This window comes from Vanellus vanellus, assembly GCF_965231255.1.
Source record: "Vanellus vanellus genome assembly, chromosome: 1".
Taxonomy (NCBI): domain Eukaryota; kingdom Metazoa; phylum Chordata; class Aves; order Charadriiformes; family Charadriidae; genus Vanellus; species Vanellus vanellus.
In genome coordinates, this window is record NC_138905.1 from 219,012,338 (window position 1) to 219,039,114 (window position 26,777).

Sequence of the window (26,777 nt, forward strand, 5' to 3'; positions counted from 1 at the left end):
CTGAGCTTTTCTGGCTGGTGGCGGGGGCCTCTGTGCCACTCATGGTGATGGCGATCTACCAGCAGCTTGCCAGGAGGTCGATTTTACTCCTTTGCATCTTTTGGTGTGAGGCTGTAGAAGACTCCCAGGTGGAAGGGCACGAAACAATGCCCCAGAGAGTGGTGGGATGACACCAGAAGCGTCCATGTAAGGGAGCTGCTGGTGCTGGAGAGGCTCGGCTCAGGCTCAAGGCACGTCCCTCCCCCACCATGGGGTTCACTTTCTCTCCAAATCCCTTGGAAATGATGGTATGATCACTCCTATCTGCTGCCTTCCTACTCCATCAAGATGCTTAAGCCCAGCTGGCCAAGCTCAGGTGCTGAGAAACGACCATCTCCATGTGCTTCACATGGCTGCTGGCATCCCACGTAATTTTTTTTTTTTCCAAATTCTCATCTTACAGCAGACTGGGAAGTGCGTTTGTAATACCTGAAAAGAGCCCTGCGCCCACCTGCCCATGCGTTGTCGGATATTGTGTCGGAGAGAGCTGGGTAGCTGCAGGAGAAAGGAAAAAGAGAAAGGCTTAAAAGGCCCAAGGAAAAAGCTATGGGGCAATGCCAAATTTGGCTGCTGTACCTGTTTACCCCTCGGAAGATGGATGCTCTAGCTCTACAGCGCCAAAAAAGATGAGAACGCTCTCGCTTTGCTTGTGCGTTGGCCTCTCAGGCCAGCTCGGTTTGCAGTACTGTCTGCGTTCAGAAACGTGTTCAGCTGAACTCGTTTCCTGCTTTTTCTCCCCCTCTCCTTCCTCCATCACCCCCCGGGGCTATTTCTCATGCTTTTCCTCTCTCTCTGTCAAGCAGTGGGAAACGAGCAGCCCTGTTCAACTGCCTGCGATTACGGAGGCTCTTATCTGTGGGCAAACAAAGCCTCTGTTTGCGAGGGACAGACCTGAGATCTCCTGGGTTTATGGAGCTGAAAAACATATGTTACCGCTTTCACGGCTCACTTGCTAAGGAGTCCTAAACTTTGCTCTCCTACCGATGCGTGTTCTCCTGCTTGCTCTGTGCCCCCATGGCTCTCCCAGTGGATGGATTCAGGTTTTGCTGTTTCCCTCCTCTACCCATTTACCTTTGCCTGGTGGAGATGGGCAGGGACTGCAGACGACTTCTAAATTTTAGGGGCACTCTGCTTCAAATCTAGATGCGAACACCATGAGGCCTCTTGCTATGTCCTGGCAATGACTGAATTCCTCCAAATTCTAAGGCAGACCTACCGTCTTTTGTCCTCTACATCTACCCAATGTTGCGGTGGTGTTTGCCCCTTCGGTGGTTTCTGGGTCCAGGTGCTGGGGTATTATCTTTGTTAGGATCAGATCCTCGTGAATTCGAATGCTTCAATGTTTGATGGGGTCTGAGGCATGGCAGATTCAGCCAGACCTTGGGAGAGGTGGTGTTATGGCTTCTGGATGTCACACTGCAGCTGTAACAGCAGGCTGGTCATTTGTGAGCAAGGATGAAACTGTGGGATGCAGGGTCACAGAGAACCTGAAGGGCAGCTGAGGTGTGAAGAGGGACCCTACATTAGATTAAACACAATATTTGAGCACAGGGAGGTGCATCAGAGAGCAGGAACCTGGGAGAAGGTATGGAGAAAAAAGGCAAGGAGTGTTGCCTGGGTGGAAGGTCACAGATAAAGAGAAGAAAGGGGTACCTGGACATCTGAGTACATTTTGAGCTGAGAAGGACCATTCTGGCTGCCCTTGTGTTTGCCTTTGCCTTCCTGATCCTCACATGGGACTTGTCACCATTAAGAGGGGTTTCTCCTGGACTTCTGGAGACACCACTGCAGTGTTTGCTGCTACCAGCAACAGGACAGTGTAAATGCATCACGGATACTTGCATCCCACAGAGCTGCAGAGGCAGATGAGGTCTTCTTCGGAGTCACTGCCTTCAGAGTGAAATAGCCCAAATACTTGGTGAGTCATCTCTGGTTTTCCTTATCCCCATCAACTCTTTCCTTTGCATCTACACACAAATATTACCTTCTGTCTGGTGTCTCAAGCATCTCCTGTGCTTCGTTCCTCAGCAGAGACCCAGCAGCCCCCTACAGCTGTGGGGCAGAGTGGCTCAAAGCCTCTCTTTATTTTTTTTTTGTGTGAGTCCCATATGCTCAGAGGGAGCAGGAGCAGCCCTGGGTCAAGTCATGCCCTGGGGCTTGGCAGAATGTTTTTTGCTTTGAATGGGAGCTTGCTGATCCCACTAGATGTGATATAACAGGTATATTGACTTCCCTCGTCTCTGTCTGTCGGTCTCTGGTTCTATTTCTGGATAGGTCTGGCAGGCGGCTGCAAGGTCCCTTGTGCATAGCCATTTCTCTTTTGAGAAGAGGAGGACTTCAGCCACAGTAGCTCTCATGCCTTAGTGAGAACAGATTCTGACAAAGGATGGGAGAGAGTGGTGGGCTCCTTCTTACAAACAGTTCCAAAGAATTGTGTTCCTGGGCACAGAATTTGCAGACTCAGGTGCCTAAACTTAAACCTCGTAAGAACTACTTCCCAAAATTTGGCAAGGGCTGGGTGTCACCATGCCCTGAGGACCTTGTTTGAGGCACCCGGTCTCAGCTCTTTGAACGTCTCAATACTGAAAGGTGTTACTTCTATAGTGGTAGTGCTAAACATCTTGGACAGTAGGGTCAATGGTGTTTGAGGGGATGTGAGACACAAAGTTTTTTTTCTCATTTGGCCAGTCTGGTGGTTTTGGGAGGGCCGAGGGTTGGTGGAGGTAGTTGTGGAAAGGAGGCTGTGTTCTTCATGTCCTCCCTCCCCAGCCTTCCCTGCGATGAAAGGTCCCTTCCCACAACAACCACTGAGCTTGGAGACATCGCTTACATGGGAAGACAAAGGCAGGAGTTCATTAAATTCTTAATTATAGAGATGTTCTTAAGCACTCTGGTGCATAAAGCTGAAAACACCTTTCTCTTGCCACTGGGGGTGAGTTCAGGGTGAATTATTTAAGCATTCAGATGATCGAGGCCAGATGATGTGTTTGATACATGAGAGGAACTGGACGCTGCCAGCATTGAGTATCCTGTGCTCTGGGCACACAGGTCTGCCCTGGAGAGGCTGAGGGTTGTTCAGCATGTCCTGTTATGGCTACCATGTGCCCAAACCCATGGGAAATGCAAGTAAAATCCCAAATAGCAGGTGAATGTGGACTCCATACAGGGATACTCAGAGGAGGAGAAAACATGAACTACAAGGAAAGACTAGTAAAGCTGGGGTTCTTCAGGCTAGAGAAGGCTTAAGAGGAGACATCCAAATGTAAATCCGTGAAATATGTAACAGGAAAAGTTTAAGCTGTTCTCTATATCCACCATGAACAAAGTATGAAGTAATGTGCTTAGACTGTACTACAGGAGACTAGACATTGGAGAAAAAAAACCCCAACTTTTAATGATAAAAGCCAGTTAGGACTCAATTAGCCTGTCTTGGGAGCTGGTGGGATCTCCATCACTGGCAATTTTTATGAGGGGTAGGCTAACACCTGGATTTAACACCTGACATGCTGCTGTAGCCAGCCAGATGGAGTGGACAGTGTTTCGAGGTCTCTGTAATCTCTATTTTTCCTGTTAAATCCTGTGTGCTCATAGGTGAATATTGATATGTGATCCTCGTGCCCACACCAGGAACATAAGTAACAAACCTCCTGGCCAGCAAAACTGCTGATGTTGATCCACTGTCCCGAATTCCTGATGCTGAAGGAGAAGGGCTGGGGAAGAACGGATGCTCTGGTCCAGTGATAGGGGAACTCACGCTTTAGGGTTCCTCACAGGAGGTAACAAATACTGCAGCCCCATGGCACATGACACCCTTCTGGTAAGACCTCAGGAGGTTCAAATATATTCAAAAGATGTCGCTGGGGTGACTTGGTGTGTATGCCAGGCGTACTCTAGGCCAGCTGATGAAGACAGCAGGATCAGCTGTCGTCTGAGCCACTCGCCGGTGGCATAATGCCCACACCCCCCCCGGCCTGTGCTCTGGGTAATTCAAGAGCAGGGTCACCATCTTGCCACATGAGATTGGCATCAATTTTTAACGATGGGGTGACCTGCTGGTGCCAGGATCCAATACTGCCGAGCTTCCAGGGATGGCTTCACCCCACCGTATCCAAGAGCGTGTGATTCCCTGTGACTGTCCTGGATGGGCAGACACATCTGTCTCAGGAAGGCACTCGGGCCATGGCATGCTTGGGCACTACTCAGTTTGTAGTGGTCCAAGCTGAATCCCCTTTTGTTTCCTTTTCATCCTCTCTCCTTGCTCTCCAGCTGCCAATAGTCTGGGACATTTGGAAAGGGTACCAGGGATGCATCGGTTCAGTTTTAACTTGTGTCTTCTGTTTCATCTGTGCCTTCTGCAAACTGATCAGGTTTTTTTTTTTGGAAGAGTCTGTTTGCAAGGATGTATCCACTGATTCCTGCAAAGAAACACCGGGCTCTGAGTTATTTGCAAACGATTTATGTGTGCATTTTATACCTGTGTATAGTGCAGCAAATTGTTCGCTCTTGTTCTTAAATGACTGTTATTACATCAGATAAATCAGGGAAATTGGAGTCCTAAGTCGGGACTTCGCAGCAGGCATGCTTGAATTTGGACACGGCACTTTTTAGTGCAGCAGGAAAAACATCTCTGGCTATCTCTGTACTCTAAAGAAGTGCTGGATAATGGTGCTTCTTTGTATGCCAATGCAAGACTTTTTTCCTAAATCTTTCCTTGCGGTGTTGATAGCGCCCTGCTGGGTGAACCGCTCTTTGCTGGCACAACTCCCTCTGCTATTTGCTTCGCTGTTAACTACATCGTTTGTGTTTTACCACCAAGTTCTTTGTTTAAAATCTTGATTCCAAACAGGTCTCCCGTGTGTGCATCTTTACAGCTACTCTTTCTACCCTTGAAAAACCATGCCAGGTTTTACTTGTCTATTGTGCTATTTCAGCCAGGAAATAATTTTTTCTTATGGGATCAGTTTCTGTAGTGCTGCAGTTTTGCCGGGACAAGAGACCTGTGTACCTAGAGAGTTTTGGTGCCTTTCCTACAAGAGCTAGTTAAATCGGTAGCAGGTTGCAGACAGGTCGCAGTGATGCTGAATTAATTCCCATGGCTAAGCCCAGGCTCAGGTTCATCTGACATAATTTGAGAATCCACAGAGAGTGCTCAAGTTAGTGATTTCATTTCGCAGAGCTCCCTATATAGTCAAAGGGAGGCAGAGGTTCCCTCAGAGGTGATTCAGAGCACCTAAGTTACAACCAGGAGCACCACGGACTGCTGAGGGGACTTGCAATGACCATGCTTTTCTGTTAGACGTCTCACTTAGGTATGTAAAATTAGGTGGTGTGTCCTCAGCACCCTTCCCTGCTGGTTGCAGCATCCTCTTGAGAAAACTTCCTCTCTTTTTTCTGATATGAAGAGCATACCCAAAAGGAAAGGAGGTTTCACAGTTTCCCCGTCAAACCTGTCGTCTCGTTTCAGGAGGAAGATGAGATAAAGCCACTCAGATGGAGGCCAGTTCCACCAGCCTCAAGAGGATCAAGTTTGGGAAGCTGAAGGTGGTACGTCGGCACTTGCTACAGAGATATGAGCATCAGCCCTTCATCTCCTGCCTGGCTGGCTTCTACAGCTGCCGGTGGAAGCGGTACCAACGCAGAAGGACTGAGCCTGGGAAATGCTGCTGCAAGACGGTAAATTATCTCAAAATCATCACAGACGTTGATTTCTGTGTAGCGATAGATCAGCCCAAGCTGACAAGTGGTTGATGTCATGCACCAAAGGCGTCCCTGCCCAACAACATTTGGAGACCACTGAAATCTGTTAGGCTGTTGGATTTTGGCTTTAAGTGATCAATGTACTGCTGTGTTTCCATAGCAGGCTCAGTTCGTCTGTGCCACCACGCAGCTATCAAATGTGTGGTGGCAGGAAAGGACCTTGCACCAAACCCTCCTGGCCAGTGAACCATCTCAAAGCCATAAGATCAAATTAAAGAAGGAAAATTTGGGATGGCTGTGCAGTAAGGACTGCAAAGAGGGCTGCTGCATAGTGCAATTCCCTCTCATGTGAGGTGATTAAAATCCTGCTCATTTGTGAAGTCAAGGGATCTGTTTTCCCAAAAAACAAATAGTGCCGAGTACGCTTTTGGGGACACTCCCCTGGTCACAGGGGACAGGGAGGGAAGTCCTCTCCATATCTACTTCAAGAAGGCCAACACCAAGCCGTATGTTTTAGGGAAAGCCTAAAAGTATCTGCTATTTGCTCTGATTGCTTTGGGGTAGACGAGGCTCTGACTGCGTGTCCTTCCTCTCCCACTCCAGCGGGAATGTGTGTTTTTCCCATTGCTCGTTGGAGCTTTCTGCTTTTCTCTCATCTTTCTGTACATGTGGGGTGAAGCGAAAAATGACTACAATAACTTTGACTGGTAAGTACCAGCTTTTCCTCCCCTTCCGCTCCTCGGGCAGGTCCCCAGGGGGGCTGGGAAGAGATGAGCACTCTCCCCGGCGGCTGTGCTGCAGCAGGGCACTTTAGCCACGAGCCAAAGATTTGGCTCCTTAAGCTCTTGGTTGCAGCATCCAAATTGAATATCCAGTGACTTCAGAGATGCTGAGGCTCTCCCCTTTGCTTGGCTACAATTTTCAGGTGTAAATGTGAATTTGGGAGAAAGGGGAGAGTCATCATCACAAAAATTGTGCGTGAAGGAGATTAAATAGCTCTTCCCTTTCCTTCTCTGAGTCTTTCCCCCCCTCTCCCCATTCCTGCTGAGGAAATGTGGCATCAGAGGCACTGCCCAACTATCTCACTGCAAAGAGAACTGCATGTTCCCAGGCTCGAAAGTAAGAAATAACCGGCAGGGATTTATGCAAATCCTTTCCTTCTGCAGTACGTAGGTAACAGTTATGCAAATCTAGCCCCTAAAATTAAATTTAAACAGCTCAAATATTATGGGGAGGAAAGGCGTGATAATATTATTCATCCTTATGGAGCCTTTGGGTAAAAAGTAAAGCTTCCCCTTCTCTCTCCCTGGGCAATCCCTCTGCACTCCTCCGGCTTGCTGGTGTTTTCTCCTTCAAAACCTGACTCAAATCCCCTTTTTTTCTGCCGTGCCATACATAACCACAGGCAGACAAGGTGGGCTGTTGGCTGGAGTCATGTCATCTTACTGTTTCCCCAGGCTGCCTTGTCTGCAGCAAGGTGCTGTATCTTACAGTCAGACTGGGAACTCTCTGGAACAAGACCATCAATTTGGTCCTGTATTTTACCACTCCAGCACATTGGGGTATTAGTCCGGTGGCTGATGCAATCCCAGATTTGGGGGAGGAGGCTCTTAACCCCTTTTGCATGTTACAGGGTAGTTTGTCCCCCCCTCCCTCTTTGTTTTATTGCTTTGAAAATTTCAAGATTTCAAGGAACAGGGCTATTGCTCCCCTCCAGTCCACGTGCTAAACACAAACCCTGTTATAATATTTTATTGCTTTTTAGGTATAACTATGGGAACATGGGCTTCTGGTTTCTCTGGTCTCTTGTTCTCCTGATTGTGGCTGCAATCTTGTTCACGTACATCACGCTGTTATTGGTAAGTAATGCCCCTTGTAAGCTGACTGTGATTTATAGTCCTAAAAGGTAAATATAAGGATGGCTTTAATGTGTCAGACCAAAGTTCAGCCTAGCCCCATGGATGGTCCCTAAACAGTGGCTACCTGGGGGAGACTGGGAACACTATGAACATTTATGGTACTTTCTCCCCATGTCCACCAGTGGATGACCAGTTTCAGCTCGGGGGTCTGAGCCAGATGTTTCAGTGATTTCTCTTGATGATTTCCCTTTGATGAATTTGTCCAGTCTCTTCTTGAACCCAAGTGAAGATGTGCCAGCAGTAGCTGGATTTAGATTTAGGGGAAGCTAAAGTTTGTTTTTTGACATCTGGGAAGTATGGGGCTCCGAGTCATGTAGTGGTGTTGATATGTCATCAAAGCTGAGTTATTCCTCAAATCCTGAAGAAAAATGCTCATTAGAAGAAGAGGAACATTATCACTGAAGCTGCCTTGACTCTCTCTGCTTTTCTGGAGAGTGTGTCTCCAGGTAGAGGTTACAGACGTGGTCACAAAATGCTCCTGAAGTTTATGCCCAAAGAGGCAATGTTCCTGAAATCTTCACTTTTCCAAATCCTGTGAACTTTTCTCTGGAATTCTGATCTGCTGTGTGCTTTGGTTAGTGGAAACATACCAAAGCGTTTATCAAAATTTCTACCTAGCCATCCTTTTTCCCTGTCCTTTCACTCATAGGGACCCCCCAAATAAAGACCTATTTGCATCTGTGTTTCCACCTTCTGCATCCAGAGCTATGGGCTAAGAAATCACTTTAACTCCAGGGACTGGAGTCCACGTTCAGTCTCAAGCCTGTTCCATCTTTCATTTTGAAATGCCAGGTGTGGAGGATGAGGTTATGGCTTTGACTCACCTCTGTGACCAAGACAACCAGCTTTTACCAGTTCCTGCTGTTCTTACCCATTCCCTGACGTGTCATCATGTAGCCGGTCTGTAAATTGCTCATGGCAGGGAATCTTTTCTTGCTTTGTTCATGCAGTGGCTAACACAATAGGTTTCTGGGGTCCTTTGTCCCTGCTGAAGTACAAATAAATAGTGATTTCATTCTAGTGCTAGCAATAAAATACCAAAGTGATAAATAGGACAGCTGCTTGGCCATGCCCACAGCAATCAATAGCGTCATAATGCTGTGGACTAACTGAGCTCTGAGTAGGACAAATAACAATATTTAATTACAAGGATTTTGTGACACCTTGGTGGCTCAATGTCTGTTATTCGGTAAAGCCGAATAATGGCTTTCCCAGTGGCCATGGGACAGCCTGGGTGGGTTGGCAGCTACAGTGCTACTTTGGTCACTCAGAGCTTTGCCAGAGATGCCTGTGTGACATGGATACCTCTGAGATTGGACCTCAGCAGGCTGTGGATCTGAGGTCAACCTCAGGATCAGAGGTTGACCCATCATAGCACATGCTAGAAATGCAGTTTATATGATTTCCTGGGCTTGAGGAGCCTGAAGACTCCTGAGGATGGTGTGTCAGGTCGGTCATGCTCTGTCTGGATCCAAACATCAACCAGTGTCCAAGAAGTGGACTTTCTTAGAGGAGTTTCATGTCTTTGGCAGCATGGATGTGATTGCTGCAAGCTATCAGGGCAGGTGGTGGACAAAGTGAAGCCAGAAGGGTAGATGGAAAACACGAAACAAAATTGATGTCCTACATGATTCAGTTCAGTCTTGGCCCCGCTCTTTGCTTTGAAGACGCGCCCTCCTCTCAGCATCTCAGTTCTATCTTATGAGGGTAACGGCTCTTGCCTGCCTCAGGAGGCTGAAACACAGATAAACCTGAAAGAACACGAGGAATTCGGATACTATCAGACCTACAAGAGAAACACTTCAGAGGTGGCTCTGCTCTGGGGACAGCCCTTGTGGTGAAGGCCCATTTGCTCCTTGCTTTCATGAAGCTGTTAAGTGACCTACCCAAAGCTATTGTGTATTTCTTTCTAAGGGCACTGACCCTGCTTGATTGCATCACCATGTCATCGTGTCTCATTTGGCAAGATTGCTGCATGCATCTATGTTAGGCAGTGGGCGTTGGGATGCATAACGCCCCACAATGTCAGACCTGTTATCTAAATAGGATTAGGTCTTGAAGGAAAGGGGAGCAAGGAAAGTAATCAACACCACCATTCATGCTCCCACTATCTCAAAGCACGCGGGGTGACATGAAGGTCACATGCCTGCATGCAGGGTTTTGGATGACAACTGTGGCTTGGCCATGCTCATCCCAGCAGGGCTCCTTTCAGAGAAGGACTCTGCCAGGAGTCACCCCTCCATCGCTGTTTGCAGAGCTTCCCCGTCACAGTGTCTGACCTTCCACTGTAGCCTTTGGTGAACCACCCAGCAAAACACTGGGAGCCTCACAGGCTAATAAGTGCAACTCAGCCCTTCCACATCTAAATAAATCTATTATTGTGGGTGCTATACGATAGCTGGATCGCTCTAATACATTTCAGACAACTGATAGCCAAATAGGATGCCCCCACAATGAAATACATACCATGTTCTGGTTGACCAGTGTTGAATGGAGACTGTTGTCGCATGTGTGGCAGGAATGACTGGAGACCTCCATCCAGGCACTGTTTCTTTGTAATGTTTTGCATCAGCAGCCCATCACATTGATGCCCTTGTTGGAGCAGAGAGATTTTATAGCAACCAGTGGCTGGTCTGGTTTTGTTTGTGAACACCATGCCCTATTCCTTAATGATGGCACCCAACTGGAGCCTGCAAGCCTGCTTCCATGACATTATTGTGAAGCACTGAAGCAAACACTCTTCTGCCTACCGGCCACCAGTGGCTGAACAAAACAATACACAACAAAGCACTTGCTGTCTGCACAAAGACGGTCTCCGTCTGCATGCATCATTGTAATATTTTCAGACAATCAGTTTCAATTAATTCAATTGTTATCACTCTGCAAGACGATTTTCTCATCCCCATTAGAGCTAAAAGGTTAAGCTGAGGGGTCTAATTGCAGAGCAGTTCATGCTCAGTGGAGAAGAAAAAACTGTTCTTGTTCAGTCTTTAAACACCAACATAATATTTTCCTCTCTGCAGTTCAATCATGTTTGTTTCAAGGGTTTTGAGGAGGTGACTTGTGACTGTACAATATAAAGAGGTTCAGGTGTGTTGTGGCCTCTGCATCTGTAGGCTAAGAAAGAACTCAAAATAGTACATTGGAGCTGAAGTTCAAAAAGTGATCTCAAACCTCCATCCCTGAGACGCTAGGGTACCAGAGAAGTTCTGAGTTGCTGCATTTTTGCCAGAAAGTGAATGTAGGGACCTGAATTCTACTGTTGTGAATACCTAAGCAAGCAGATGTTTTAGGTGCCTCCACGTCCTTGCAGTGGTAGGTTCAGAGCCTGCCTAAGCCTCACCAACAGTACTGAAATCAGCACAAGGTCATTCCCATGCTGAAGCTGAGTGGGGTTAAGGGTCTATTGTCCATCCTTTTGCTGCATAGCCTTGTGGTCAGTGCTTTTTTTAGGTCCAAACAAAAAGAGGGAGAAAGAAGTGTAATTTCCCTCGTAGCGAATCCATTTCTCCTGCCACTGGGAAGCATCCCTCAGTTACCACTCTGCAGGTAAACGGTGGAGGGGTGACGCTTCTGCACCTCATACTAAAGAAGAGAAGAATGCAAGTGTTGGAGACTGTAAGATTCAGGGACATGTTGGGGCTGGCAAGAGGGACCTCAGCTCTAGCCTCAGCAGTAATACTCAGACACTTATTGGTCACCTAAACCCACGTCTGTGTACTCGTATCAGACAATCCCAGGTTAAGTGTGGAAGCAGTTTGGAAGAGCCAGACTTGCTTCTGCTGAGGAAGTTCTGCTCTAGGTGCGAGCCTATGGGACATTGCTAAAGGCCGCTGCTCTCCATGGAAGAGCATATTGGACAGGTCCTGAGGCAGATTTTAAGGAGCAGGATGAAGCTAGGTTATTATGGCTTGAGATGTTAAGCTTCAGGGATACACAGAAAGCAAAGAAAACTCAAGCTAACTGCACCAGAGCACACAGAGGATAGACCTTGTCCACGTCACATCAGCTCACTGGTCCATCAAGATGTGTTCTCCTACAGTGACCAGTGGTGAAACGGCAAGAGTTCCTTCTTCACCCTCTGAGGATGAAACTTGGTGATTATTCTTGTAAGCTGATAAGAAGGTGTTGTTTCCATCCATAAAAATGAGCTCACCCTTCGATGGCATTCACAGATGTGATGCATCATTCATACAAAAGTTATACAGCAGTAGCAGGGGAGAGTCTGGCCTGTGAAATGTTTGGCTGTACCTTAGGCAAGGACCAGGTCTTGGTTGCAGAAAAGGAGCAAAGTGTCTTTTTTCTTCCTTTCCCTGAAATAGCTTGTTTAGATGGGGTTGGCTTAAGATCTTCAGCAGTAATTCAATTCTCTCTGAAGTGCTCCCACGGTTACTCACCATGTACTGGGTGTAGGATTCGATTAAAGGAGGCTAACGTGTCAAGAAGCGCTTAAAAGCTGATCTGTATTCTCTGCTAAGCTTACGTCTCACTTCAAATCAGCACGATCTGAGAAGGAGAGCATGTTTGTAGCCAGATGGAAACAGCTTATGTTCTTTTGTAGTTGCGTTTTGGGAGGGCAGAGCCCCTTCCCCTAAATCCGTGTGTCCTGCTTTCACACAATCCCACTGTGTTACAGTCTGGAGAGACCTGCATCCTGAATGAACCTTCTCAGTGGAGTGCTGATGTCTATGAACAGATAATTTTCTTTTAACCCTGATATCTGGTGATACTGGTCCCCAAACTGTCCATTAGAGTGGTGGGAAGCTTGCCCCAGGCACTCAGGTCCCTGAGCACAGACCTGTGCGTTTTAACGGCAGCAAGGTACTTCTCCCAGTGAAATTCATCACCAGGTTCATTGGCTGCTTAGGCCTGGGACAACTTGAGGAAACTCTCCATCAGAGCTGTGGACTGGCTTTCTTCATCCTTTCCTTCTTGCTGTTCAAGGGTCCTCGGTTTGTCCCCTGCCCTGGCTGGGGTTTGCTTCGTGCTTCACAGAAAACCTCCCCAAAGGCTCCTTCTTGCCATCGGGGGCAAGGAAAGTGCCAGCCACTGAAAAATAGAGCGTTTTAATCTCCAAGGCAGTTTTCCTTGTTCTGATATGTGCCTGTCTGTTGTGTTTCCTGTGATTACTGTGGAAGCATTGTCTCCTTTGGTGTCTGCTCTGTATTTTTGTGGTGCTTTGGAGGCATTTTTTTAGTCCCTGGCCTCTCTCCCATGGTTGATATGCCTCCAATCACAGCAAACGCACAGAAAACAGGTAAGGCTGTGTTGGTTCCTTCCAGAGCAGTTGACCCTGGCCATCATTTCTTATTCAGAATTTGTACTCGCAAAGAAAAGTCATTAGAAGTGTGTACCCCAAATTGCCCAATTATTTGTCACCCATGAAAGGGCTTTGATCCTGCAGAGCAGCCTTGATATGTGCTTGGTATTTCAGAAGCATTTTTACTGTAGCAATAAACACTTTTCTCCATACACCTGTCCTGCTAACAGCCTTGATGTTATGCAGGAAGACCTAGTGTCAAGTGACTTCCCAACACAAAAATAATTCCAAAAGTACCTCACCGAACACACTTCACCATCTTCTACTGGGATGCAAACAATCTCTTCTTGATTCCCCAGGTCCTCGCGATGTGTTTGCTTGCAGAAGGTCAGCAGCTGTACCTACACTGGAGTCACAAGGTGGGGAGAGCCAGGGCTTTCTGGTAACTCCAATCCACGCTTTAAACCAATTGAATCTGTGGTGTTTCTCTGTATGAAAACCATCTTAGATTACAGGAGAGAAGGAAGAGAGGGAAGAGCTTGACCTCAGGAGGCTTTAGATACCCGTGAGGATGATAGCTGCTCCTGAGCTGATCACATAAACTCCCTTTGCAGTCAGTGGAGAGAAATGAATCCTCTGAGGATGCAATTCACCCAGCTGGTCAGACATCTAAATTAAGATGAGATGAATCACACCTAAAGTACCGTTTTGTTTTTTTTTTTTTTCCTCCACTGACTCTAAAAGGAGCCTGCAGTGACTCACTCAGGTGAAGATGTCTATATTTGACATGTCTACCTGTGGTAACATGAAGACAAAAGCAAAGTTTCCATGAGAAGCACAGTGTAATTTTCTGTAGCAGCCTCCAGCAGCAGTGAAAAAAGTGGCTGCTATGTCTGCAGAAGAGAAAGCTGGCTTTTCCAAGGCATGACTTAGTTGGGTACCCAACTCTTAAGATGAGTCTTGCCATACAGAAAAGCCGATCAGTAGCACTGTTGGTCTGGTTTTAGTCCCATTAGATCTCTCTGTCTCTAAACTGGCATGGTCAAGCTCATGCAGCCCAAACTTATCGAGTTCAAACTACTTCAATAAGCCTGTGAGGCAAATGGATGGCACGCCCTGTGCAGAAATGATGAAGCTGATTTATGTCTTCTTTGCCTTCCCAGATTGGAACTTTTCTTGTCCTGGGCTTTTCTATCACAGCCCTCTTCATATTATCGGTACTCTGGGGAGATCAATGGAAAACCGTCCGCCTGTCGTTCCAGGTAAGAGGGGCTGGGAGGTGTGTTAGAAAGAAGAACTTGCTTATGGAAGTAATTTGTGGTAACTGGTAGAAAATATTCCATATGGTGGGTGTTTTTGACATGGGTTTTCCTGGCAGGGTATGTGGTTTTGAATAAACTTTTATCATGACTTAACAATTCCTGTTGGGAGAAAGGAAGCCAAAACCTGAAGCTGAGTTTCAAGCTACCTGTTTGATGTAACGTATCTCAATTTGGGAATTCACATCCTTTTCTTTCTTTTTTTTTTTTTTTTTTTTTTTAAATATTGTAGGTGTACTGTTAATTTGCAGGTGCCCAGGCCAAGTAAATCATACTGCTTTGGCTGGCAAGGTTGCTGGAGCTGCAATCAGCTCCTGCCAGTTCAGCAGCTTTAGCATTAGCACAATTTCAGCCTTCTGTGACTCAGAAGAACTTCATCGCTTGAGGGCAGGACAGCACTGAGTTTTTGGGGAGCAGGTGGGGAATGCTGGTGTCAGGTGGGACAACCTGTGGGCTGCAGAAGGTCAGCGTCATGGTCTGCTGGCCTCCTCAACTCTCACCAGATCTGAAGACAGAGGCAAGAGCTGCCCAGTGCTGTTTAGTGAGCATCCAGGTTGCCACATGTATTGGGAAGGAACAAGTAGGTAGCCTTTGACTACACGGCTGCCTTGCAGACGTCATTTGGCCTATCACCTCTCCCCCATGTGGCTTACTGCTTGTGAATGTTGGGACAGCAATGCATATGGATTGGAAGAGGAATCACAGATGTGGTGTTTGTGGGGTGCAGTCAATTGCATGTTCCTGCTCTACAGAGTTTGGTAACCACTGAGATGTGCACTGGTAAAGGTAGTGAGGAACCGTCAGCTTCCCCTGCCCCTTACAGACACCAGGGGAGGCAGATGAGGAGAAGGAGACACAAGAGCCTTCGGGTTCCCCATAGGTGCTGTTTATTTTGGGTGTTCATGCCCTTTGAGATGCTCACATGGCCTCCTGCTACTGTTCCCAAAGGACGTGAATCTCTTGTAGATCCTGTGTCGTGTCACTAAGCCCTGCAAAGCTATCTCAAATATCCTGGACATCTCAGATGGCACCTCTGTTTACGCAACTGAATCCTGCTTCTGATCGAAAGGTGTTGGCATCGAGTGTCTGGGGCAGATGGGATCACATGCAATAACATCTCTCAGTGACTGCTGCTTTCTTCAACCCTTCCAACTTAGAGAATCGGGCATGGACTAAGCAATAGGAAAGGCTTACATCTGGATAGCTTTCTTTCCTAGCGCATACTTTAATAACTCTCAGCTCTAGCTGGAACAGAAGCCACGGGGCTCTGATGAGCATGAGAAAATGATGGACTAGTTTCTTTGTCAGATTTGCCTAGTTTTAAGAAAAGTGTGTCATACCAACATCCATTCAGTGTCTGTACAAGTGACAAACTATTTCTGCTCAGTTTCCAGCTCTGCTCATGCATTCATATTAAGCACAAAAGTGATTCTTAGCTTCTGATCTTCTTGTTTGATCCTTAGGGTGAAAGAAATCAAGTCCAATTACTATATCTGTCCAGCAATAGCTGTTATCTAATATATCATAAGCATTAAATGAATTTATCATTTTGTGTTAGTAAATCAAGAAAAATATCTACACATTGAGTTAAAAGTAAAAAAAAAAGAGAAAAAAGCAATTAGCCCTAATGCAAGTGAATTAAATGCTTTGAAATAAATGAAAATGAATGATTTTTCTGTAATATATTGATAATATGTGAAACTAGGTACAGCAGGATGTATATGAGTCTAATAAAGTCCATGATCAGACATGTACCAGATTAACTACTACTCTTATACCACAATAGTTGGTTCCATGCAGTTATAAATACTATGTTTTATCACTCAGGTTTGCTGACATCAGTTTAATGATTTAGCTGCAGTGTGATATGGAGATGACTATCACCTGGAAGGGATTGGATTGGGTTGGGTTAGATTGGATTAAACTGGTTGCTCCCTAGAAGATGCTTACAGATTATGGCATAGCAGTAAAGGCAATCGCGTCCTCATGGATGATGACAGCCATGTCCCCTTCATCTGACTTAGGAGAAAGGAGAGCTGTGTAGCGTGGTGGGGAGCGCTCCTCAGCCCGGGTGGCTGGTCTGGCTGGGGGTATACATCTCTCCTTCAACTCCAGAGGTGTTTGGTGGATCCAACACAGGTGTGGGAGAGAGGTTGAACTGCTGGTACCTGCAGCAGGAGCCCATCCATCCATGTGGATGGCTGTAGCTGTGGTGGGGTTTGTTTCCATCTGTCTCCACACTTCATCCTTTGACTAAAGTCCTTTTCTCTCCTTGCCAGATCACAGCTCCCTATCTCCACATTGGGGCAATAGCCATCATGGTCCTCCTGTCCTGGCCTGTGGCTCTTCATGCCATCAGAGCAGATAAGAAAGGTACAGTAGCTCTGCTTCCTGCTCCCTGTATGACAAAAAATGTATACCAGTGTGGGAAACAGGCATGCAGGAGCCCCTTCCTCCTACACCTGCACTCCAACTGGGGGAGACTTTTAACTTCTGTGTATCCCAGGGAAATTAGTGGGTCTGGGACTTTTCTGTGCACCGTCCTGTGGCTGTCCAGGTGTATTGCTGGTTTGCACGCTCCCTTGCACAATTTTGGCCTATACCAACGCAGTGACCTGCCCTGAGATGGAGGAGTCTTCTCAGTCATGCATGGAAATTTGTTCAGCCCTCTGTGGGAGAAAGCAACCAGTGGCAGCTCTCTTGGCTGACTTTTGCTTGCTATACTCAGCTTCGCTGTCTCAGAAGGGATCTCCAGTCCAGTCAATCCACTTCAGACTAGTGCGTCTCAGGAGAAGCCAGCTGAGATATGGGAAAGAGCTTTTTGATCAGTTCCAGTGTTATCCCATGGGAAGTCCCTGTCCACCTCCAAGAAGTGTGACCAGATAGTGTAAGGACAAGGCCAGATGCCAGGAACAACTCCAGAAGAGCCTGGCTCTGGGACCGGCTGTTTTTCTCTGACCCGGTCTCTTCATATAGTCAGAATTATCTACATGACACTAATCTGCAGATGTTGATTTGTAATTAAAATCACAAACAGAATGTTCTGGTGAAAAGATATTTTTTTTTTTCCTGCCCAAGATTTTTCTTATTGAACTACAGCTGGAGAGATTGGGGTGGGGGGAGTATGCTGGGACCCTAGACATGAGAGTCCACCATGCCTAATGGACTCTCAGGTCAATCCATTGGCTTAGTGTAAGCTCAGTTCCTTCAGAGCCACTGGCACAACGTGCAGAGGGGTGGTGGTACCCATTCAAGAAAGAGATATCGGTGCACAGGTGCTCATTTCTCAGAGGAACTGTTTTGTTCCCTGAGGTGAAGGCTCCTGGGTCTCTTGGGCAATGTGTCAACAGACTCCAGAGAAGACCCTAGGTAATGAGTTTCCAAGTTTCTGAGATGCAATACCCACGCAGCCAGAGTCTGTAGGATTCTGTAGGTCACAAACAGAAGGTCGCTGACAGCAATCTGAATGAACCAGGGAAGTTTTCACCTTAAGGTGATGTAATATAGTTGAAGGAGAAAGGATACTCCTCTTCGTCACTGTGAATGAAACTTGGAAATGTTGCTTGTTTTTATCTGAGTAAGAAAAAAATTAGGATGCTTCTGTTGAGGATTGTTTTTCTAGAGATGGGGGATATTTCATTGCACCACCTCTGAAGAAAAAGAAATTAAGGCCATGTTTTGCTGCAAGGCATAGTGAGATGTAATTAAAGCACAAAGTCTGCAGTTCTGATTCAGACAGCCCATGTCCTTCCTTTGACCAGTTTGTTTTCCTGGGTTGCATTGTTTAGAGAGAAAGTGAAAATTAGGGGGAGAAGTGATGGAAAAAGGGATGGGACAAAACCCAACAGCTACTTAGCTGGAGGGCTGTATTAAAAGTCAAGCCGCGAGGCAAACCCGTATGTTACCACATGGATTAACTCTAGCCTTCCTCCTTCAAACTCTTGCAGTTGTTCAGGTGATAATTGTTGGTCCATACCTGGCTATCCTTCTCTTTCTTTTCTTGATACCTCTGGGGATGTACTCTCCTTGCATCAGAGAGATGGGGACACTTGGACCAAAGCCAGCCCTCATTGGACACCGTGGAGCACCAATGGTAGGTCTGGAGTAATTATTTTACATCGTTTCTTCATCCTGTGTCTTGCTACCTTCATCATCTATTTTTTTCCATGAAACCTGTGGAGGGTGGAAGGGGAGACATTTCCGTTCGGAACTGCATGCCAAAGGCATCACTGCATGGGTTTGCTAACAAGGATAACGCTGCTCCTGAGGGACTAGATGGGTTTGGTGGCTAAAGTGGAAGAAAACACGCAGTAGACTTTAACGAGATAATGATGTTCCCTTAATAAAAGCCAGAGGTGTTACAAAGAAACAGAAAGTACTTATAGAGTCCTCCAGAGTGTGTTTGAAAATGACCTGCTCGTGCTTTTTTTTTTTCAGCTGGCACCAGAAAACACTGAGATGTCATTTCTGAAGACAATTGAACATGGTGGGGATGGTCTTGAAACAGATGTCACCATTAGGTAAGGAGAAAACATCGCATCTCTCGGAATATACGCTGCTGCTTCTAAGAGGCAATTAGGTTTTACTGATGGCTGGGACAGGGTCCCTCAGTTGGCGCGTGATGATAGAGGCTGGAGGGCACGGTTGTTCTGAGGCAAGTCAATAAGCTGTAGCTATTGATTTAACAATCATTATGTCTACAGTATATTTTAAACGCTTTGCAGAGTATAAGGACAAGTCCCTACCTTAGTCTGATTCCAGGCTACAGAGAGGGTTGTATCAGGCCTACAAACCCAACAGAAAATTGTGTTCAGGCTTTTGGCAGCATTGTACTAATTATTAGACCTTTAATTGCCTTCGTTTGGGGGACCCATTGGCGTGAATTGCTAACATGCTGTGCAGGTTGAGCAGTTTCCAGGCACTGAATGAAAAAAAAGTTAATGCTTAAATGTTCTAATAATGTAGAAGATAAAATTTTGACTTTCCATCACTCTCCATTTAGACTTCAGTCCCCTGAAACTCATAGAACTACTTTGGTGTCACCAAAAAGAGATTTCAACCATAAGTTACTATCCATTCTTTGGGGGGGCTGGCAGGCATAAATGGCACCATTTCCACTTTGCCCCTGAGGAAACTGAGGCACAGACAGGCATGACTTCTCCAAGGTCACCCAGTAGTATTAAAGCTGGAAATAACCTGGTGTCTTGAGCCTCACCCTTTCTTGCTATCCCACCCTTTGCACTGAGGGAGGCCATACTGCTGCATTCATGGTGGCCCACATATTCTTCTGACCTGGCATGAGTCTGCTCATGCCATGAACAAACCTGCACCCCAGGTGACCTGAACTCTTGCTCTCCAACAGTTATGATGGGGTTCCTTTCCTCATGCATGACAGCACCTTGAGGAGGACAACTAACATCAAGGAGGTCTACCCCAATGACACTGCTCAAAATGCCGCCTTATTTTCCTGGGATACTCTGCAGGAGTTGAATGCTGGAACATGGTTCCTTAAGGTAAGCGCCATAAAGGACTATCATTAAATGGACGTGGAAGAGACACCAACTGGCTACTACTCAGTAGCATGAATGTTAGGAGAGGAACTATTGACTGAGCTAAAACTCAAAGAAGTCAGTAAAAATCCTTCAGTTGGGGTCTTCTTGCTTTGTCCGGTTGGTCTTTAGGCTTAGGACACCTATAAGAATCAGCTGGTGGGTGTTCTCATGGCTCCTTATGATGGCAGCAGCAGAACACATGGGCTGGGGGAAGAAGACAAGAGCTACCTGTGCAAGTTGCTGTGTATAAAAGTCACAGCTAACACAGCAGGACAGAGAAGCATGGCAGAGCTAGCTGTGAACTATGCAATTTAGGTCTCAGAAGCTGTGTCATCACAGCCCGGGTTAATTTCCTCTGTTTCTCGGGTAGAAGAGGTAATCAAAAGAAAATATCCTCACCTGCTGAGGGCTGGTGTCAAACTTTTTCCCTCTTAGAGATACGAGTTTTTTGCATGCAGCTGCCTCTCAGAGGCGACCGCCTGATTGATTTCCCTTTTTATATCTGTTTATTTCTAGGACAAACCATTTTCATGCATGGGCTCACTGTCAAGGGCAGATCAAAACCAGGCAATGAATCAGTCCATTTACAGGCTAAGTAATTTCTTGCGCCTCGCAGACAGTCAGGATAAACTTGTGATATTTGATCTCTACCGCCCTCCAGAGAAACATCCTTACAGGAACTCGTGGATCAACAGAACACTGGAAGTCATCCTCAACGAGTCAGGGATTAGACCTCATCTGGTATGATGGCATCACTCCTCTATACCCCTTTTTTGTGCTCTCCGAATTGGGACTTTGGGGTCATACCCTGCATCACTTCACCTGCGTAAAGTGTAGCCCCTTTCGTTTTGCTTAAGACATCATTTGGATTATATTCCTGCTATTGGTTCCTCAGCGGGTACAAAATGGTGTAACGCTGCAACAGCACAGGGAAATAAGTCAGTGTATGTACCAGCGGATGCCTTAGCCCCCAAAAGGCATCCTTTCATCATTGTAATAATCGGCAGCCTACTCCCCGCCACCCGTACTTTTTTAATATATTGCACAGAAATTCCTGGCTTAAATTAAAATACGTGGAGTTGGGAGGTTTCTTTGCCTTCCTCCTTCCCTTGGCAATGGATGAATGCTAAACTCCTGTGGATCATGTTCTGCACCCATCGATGTCCGGGGAGTTACGCCAATCTGTGTCTGTTGAAGATCTCTTCTCCCATGCTGGGAGAATGGGAGAACAGAATATTTTCTCTTGCTTTCCCCATAAACGAAAGCTGTCTTTTCATTCATTTCAAACACTGCATCTTTTGTTGGGCTGTGTGAAACGTACTCACTGATTTCAAGTTGATAAGCAAGGAACAGTGAACGCTTATTTCTTGATGAAAGTGACTTGCCGGTTTTAACTCTGCATCCAAATATTCTTTGATCACTGAAAGAAACAAGTAATCTGACAGGCTGAGTTAAGCCCCTCAAGATGTTATCTTTACCGGGTTTCTGTGAAGGGCAGGGCATATTAGTAGGTCTGTTGGGAATTCACTGGGTCCTCTTGTTGCCTGCAGGTCCTATGGCTGGAGAATGACATGAGGTCCCTTGTTCAGTCTGTTGCTCCCGGGTTTCAGCAGACAATGGGCACTAAGGCCCCAGTTGAAGACCTATTGATGGATAATATTGTCAAACTCAATCTGGCCTACACCGAAATGTCCAGTGAAGATATCCGGTAGGTTGCAGTTTCAACCCCACGTACAGTCGGTGGGTTTGCCTCATGCACGTGGCAATGTCTCCCTCCAGTGACCAGCTCCAGGATCTGTAGCATTTTGGAAGGAGCTTCTTTAGATCGAGTGGCCATCCCGGTTGCATTTTAGGGGTGCAGGACTGCAGTTCACTCCTACTGTTGACCTTGCATGTGACCGACAGGTAGCATGTGTAATTGCACCCACTTGACCCCAAGTCCATACTTACTTGACCAGGATCTGAGGAACTTCTGAGTAGAGAACACAGCTGTCTCCTGATTTCTTGTCTTTCTGTTCCTGCCATCCCCAGTCCCACCAACACTGAACTATGGAGAATGAACAACTATTTAACCTCTCATGGCTCTTGACAACCATCAGTGTGTGTGCATAGAGCTGTGGTGAGAGACCATCACACTCCTGTAGATAGTGTTTTGGAGACTTCATTTCTTGTCTCTGTTACTACCAGTAGTCTGTTGCTTGTGACACACTGAAAATGTCATCTCTCCAATGGGAGGCTCCACATTCATTGCAGGAGTTTCAAAAATGATTCTCTTATATAAAAAAAAAAGAAGAAAAAAAAAAAAAAAAGAAAAGAAATCCCAAACAGTATTACCTGTCTAGCTCTCCTTTTGTAATTAGGATTTTTTGCTCTTTCCTGTGCACAAAAACATTGAAATCTAATTTTAAAACAAGAAGATAAGAAAAAGTTTATTCCTTTAGATGAGAGTAATGTTCGTGCTTTCTCAATGATAATTTTCATAGGATGTAAAATCCTAAGTAGTTCCATTTGGGTAAACCCTGGGTAGATCCTAAGTAGATTTACAAATGCTGATATTGATGATACACTCCTTTATCAGCATACAGAGTATGATCTTACTTCATACTAAGTTTCAGTAGTTTATAGGGACTGGAAAAATGATGAGTTGATGTAGCAAACATAACAAACGAGTTGCCAGCTTCGAGGTGGTTTTGAACACACTATTGGGAGATTACAAACGCATCATTACACTGATTCATATGGCAGAAGGGTAAGCAAAGTTTTGACCTTTGGACATTTCAACTGCACTTGCTTCCAGCAGGTCATCTATTCTGTATTGGCCAATTGCGAATGATTAATTATTGGCTGAAAGCTTCTGTCTCTCCTTGATTCAGTCCAAAGGAAGTACTAACCTCCTTGCATTTCTTAATGAAAGCTCTTGCCTTTTGGTCTTTTAAAGGATATATGCTGCGGCAAACATCACCACCAACCTCTATGTGGTCAATGAGCCATGGCTTTTCTCCCTGGCGTGGTGCTCTGGGGCACACTCTGTGACCACCAATGCCGTCCACACTCTGAAAAATCTCAGCCAGCCACTATTCCTCATGGTAAGCAAGAATCCTCCCCCTCCCAGGGGTAGGAAGTAGGGTTGGGATGTTCATGATTATCTTTGGAGACCACGGGCCAGTGTATGCATGGCTAAAAGACCCTTAGCATGAAAAGGACCGGAGTGGAAACGTGGCTTAGCTGGAATCTCTGAGCCATTTCAGGTATCACGATACCCTTCTCCTCTTTTCTCATGGCTCCCTGCCCGTTACGATTTGCAAATTAGGCCTTGAGATGAGGGAAAAGAATCCATATTGAGACTTGCGCGGGGAGAAATTAAGGGCCTTTGAGGGCACAAGCTGATGCATGAGGATTTACATTTCTAAGCTTTTGAAGCACTTTATTGATGACCGAAGTTTCTCATTTCCCAGGGCTTCACACTGCCCTTCTCAAACTTGGTCTTGTTCCACAAGCCCGAGGGAAACAACCATAGAAATAATCTTTCCTTGCTGGGACGATTTTCTCTATTCCCTATTCTGCCTTAGACAACCTGTAGGGCTAAGGAGCACCTGGAGCACTGGTCCCACCAGAGTCCCTGCAGCCTAAAGGTTACTACTTTGAATAAGTAGCTTCACACTCTTGATTTTACGGTGTTCCCATCCAGACAACTGCAGTGTTTCAGTCCATTATGAGGGTGGGTGGAGGTCCAGTCTAAGGATGAATCTTCAGATGCTCTTAGACTTAAAGCAGGAGCCATCCCAGACCCTCTGAGGTGTTCACTACAGGACAGTTTTTCAAGGGAAAGTGAGATGCCACCAATTGACATTAATGTTGGAGGGAAGCAGGGTGAGCTAAACACAGGCCTGCCTGTACAAACAAGAGTTCCCTGTTACATTCACTGTGTTATGGTACAATCTTCTTGGCACCAACACACACTGATGAGTGGCCACCAAATGAAATGCCACCAAGTGCTTTAAACACCTGAGAGATGTTACCGCACATGCAAACCAGGCAGCTGAATGGCCATATTGGAGCAGCAAGAAAAAGCTTGAGCAACTTTTTTGCATATTTTGGGGTCTTTGGTGGTCGACACATCCTCTGTTGTTCTCTTCCAGACTCCGCAGCAGTACAACATCATGTGGATCCTGACAGATCTGACCTCTGTGCTCCTCATCTCGCTCATCTTTGCTCTGCACTGGTAACTACCAAGTTGCTAATGGCCATCCTAACCTGATCTTTTGTGCCAGGTAGAGGGAAGGAGGGATGCTTTCAGGTGACCTGAAAGGTTAAAACTACTCTTGAGAACATTACTTTTCCCTTCAGGAACTAGAAGAAAGCCCTGAAATTCTCCTAAAACCTCTCTGCTTCTCCTGCTTGCTTTAATTTTCCCTTTCATTTTGGCAGCTCAGGCATCATCTACCATCAGGATTCAGTGGAGACCTGGTGGATTTACAGTAAAAACACAGACCAGTTATCGATGCTGATGGGCTTGAAAGGGACTGATTTTGCTGTTATTACTATTTAGACACTGTTGCATTGGACTGACTTAGGAGGAAAGCTCTCAATGTTAATATTTGAGCACCCCGTGTCTCTCTGTCTGCATATGCCAGAGTCCCTGAGGAAATCCATCTTCCCAGATGAAAATGTCTGAGTGTGTCACAGACACCACACTTTGTCTCCTCCCATGCTGTCAAAGACATTACCTCTGTTTAATAATTGGGAAATCTGGGGTTCATAGGCCAGGCTCACTCAGCAGGTCAGGCTGATGGATGCTCCACTCTGCCATGGTTGGATGAGGAACTTGCCTGTGCTTTTATCCCAGTGGTGACCAAGGAAAGCAGGAGATGCAGGGGCCACCAAGCTGGAGGATCAGGCGTTTGAAATCTGGGTTTGCACAGTGGAAGAGAAGGTCAATGGGCATCTTATCACTGACTGTAACCATCTAATGGGAGGGTGGAGAGAAGATAGAGTCAGATGTTTCTTGGATGTGCAGTAACAACAAGCAGAAGCTGCAAGAGAAGATGCTCTTCAGCTGCCCAGCTGTGGATGGGTGGAAGGACCAGACCAGCCAGTCGAGGGGTATTTTCTGCAGGGGTGCTGGCAGCACAACTGTGCTGCAGGTGATGGCAAGGAGAAAGTCTAGGAAGCTCCTGGGTGAGCAGTCTGGGTTGCTTACAACCGTGACTTGTTTTGGCATGGGAAAGGGTGGAAGCTCTAATTTTGCTCCACGAGGATGGAGAAACGCACTAGCTGCAGAATGGCCAGGTGATGAACTAGCAGCTATACAGGCACGTTTGTGTGCGCGTTTCCCAGGGTCCTGAAGGTGTTTCTGATCCAGCCAAATAACAACCCCTTCTGGGCTGGCATGGCAGCAAGGCCTTTCTCAGCCCTGCTGGGAATGAAGGGCCATCAGCAGTGCCTGAGAGCCCTGCGTGGTCTTGTTAATCAGGTTTATGAATGCACAAAAATCACAATTTTTAGATTTCCCTGGCTGCTTAGGAACCAGCAGCTTTCTGGGGCTTCTCAGCCTTTAAATATTCCTTAGAAAACAGGGCTTAGTCACAAAGTTGTCTTCAAAACACTGTTGCACACATGAAGTGTGCATGGTTAGACATCAGTCATGCACTGGAGTTCCTTCTTGGTAAAGGACCTGAGCAAATTGCAAAATACCAGGGTGATTCTTGCCCTGTCAAAGTAGAAAAAATGTGTCCAGGGCACCAGGGGGCTGTGAGGGGAACCACAGCAAGCAGTGGCCTGACCCAGATATTTTGCCCCATGCAGGTGGCGAGAGCGGAGTTTTTCCTGCTGTGCCCATGATGGTGGCCCAATGCTGGAGAGCGGCACCTACAACAAGTTCAGGACAGGTGAGTAGGGCAAGGAGAGCCGTGAACCGCATCCTGCTTAGACCATCTCCGTGGTGGCACCAGGGTCTTGATGGATGGGTTGGTGATGGCTGCCCATGCTGTGGTGAAGGATGACTGCGTCTTGGGTTGTCTCAGTCTCAGGGGCAGGTGGCAGTGATTTCTTCCCTCTGTTCAGCACTGGTGAGGCCACGTCTAGGCACTGGGTCCACTTCACGCTCCCCAGCACCAAGCAGATTGTGACAAATGGGAGTGAGCTCAGTGGGGCCACCAAGCTGGAGGACAAATCATTTGAGATCTGGGTTTGCACAGTGGAAGAGAAAATCAAGGGATGTCTTATCAGTGTCTGCAACCATCTAATGGGAGGGTGTAGAGAAGATAGAGTCAGATGTTTCTTGGATGTGCAGTAACAACAGCACAAGCTGCAACCTTGGAAATTTTGACCAGATATAAAGAGAAAAAAAGAAGTCTTCCCTGTGACGGTGGTCAGAGACTAGAACAGGGGCCCAGACAGGTGGGGAATATCCACCTTCAGAGACGTTCAAAACCCTGAGCAGCCCAATGTAATTTGCCCTGCTTCAAGCAGAGGTTAGGCCAGAGGCCTCCAGATGTCCCCTCCAACATGCGTTACTCTGCGATGCTGTGAAAAGAGAGCCCGGAGGTGCTGAGGACTCTTGGGTCTGCAAGGCAGGGTGGGATTGGCTGGGAACCCTCCCATGCACCAGGTTTCTGCACCCATGGAACTCTATCATCCAGACAAAATGCTGCACGTCTTTTCAGCCCGGTTCTGTTTGCTTGTGATGGTTGGTGAAACCACTGCAGATATTTCGGTAGCTCACTGTGTGTCCCCTTTTCCAGAGCTCAGTGACATGCCTGCTGTCATGGCCTGATATGGGCAGGGAAGGGATGCGGACCTGCCATCTCGATGAGGACTGGAGAGCAAACCCTCCCCTGTTGCCCCTTCCTGCAATGTGAACACCAACCTGCCAAGGGGGACAGCTGGGAGGGCTCAGATCTGCCTGGTGAGAAGGAGCCATTTGCCTCCATGACCCTGCTGGAGATGAGCACCGAGCTGCTTCTCCTACAATCTTCCTTTCAATCCCGTG

General features: G+C 46.6%; 1 protein-coding gene across 1 annotated transcript; it reads left to right on the forward strand.

The window, feature by feature from the left end:
* Positions 1-5,529: 5,529 nt before the first annotated feature.
* On the forward strand, positions 5,530-26,561 carry GDPD4 (glycerophosphodiester phosphodiesterase domain containing 4; the record flags this gene model as incomplete). The annotated part of the gene is made up of 15 exons (XM_082498768.1): positions 5,530-5,712; positions 6,340-6,443; positions 7,502-7,595; positions 13,275-13,334; positions 14,079-14,177; positions 16,514-16,607; positions 18,182-18,327; positions 18,672-18,754; positions 19,597-19,747; positions 20,303-20,527; positions 21,337-21,494; positions 22,725-22,872; positions 23,926-24,008; positions 25,592-25,674; positions 26,530-26,561. 15 exons carry the CDS (start codon positions 5,530-5,532, stop codon positions 26,559-26,561), a joined length of 1,743 nt encoding a protein of 580 aa, XP_082354894.1.
* Positions 26,562-26,777: the final 216 nt, after the last annotated feature.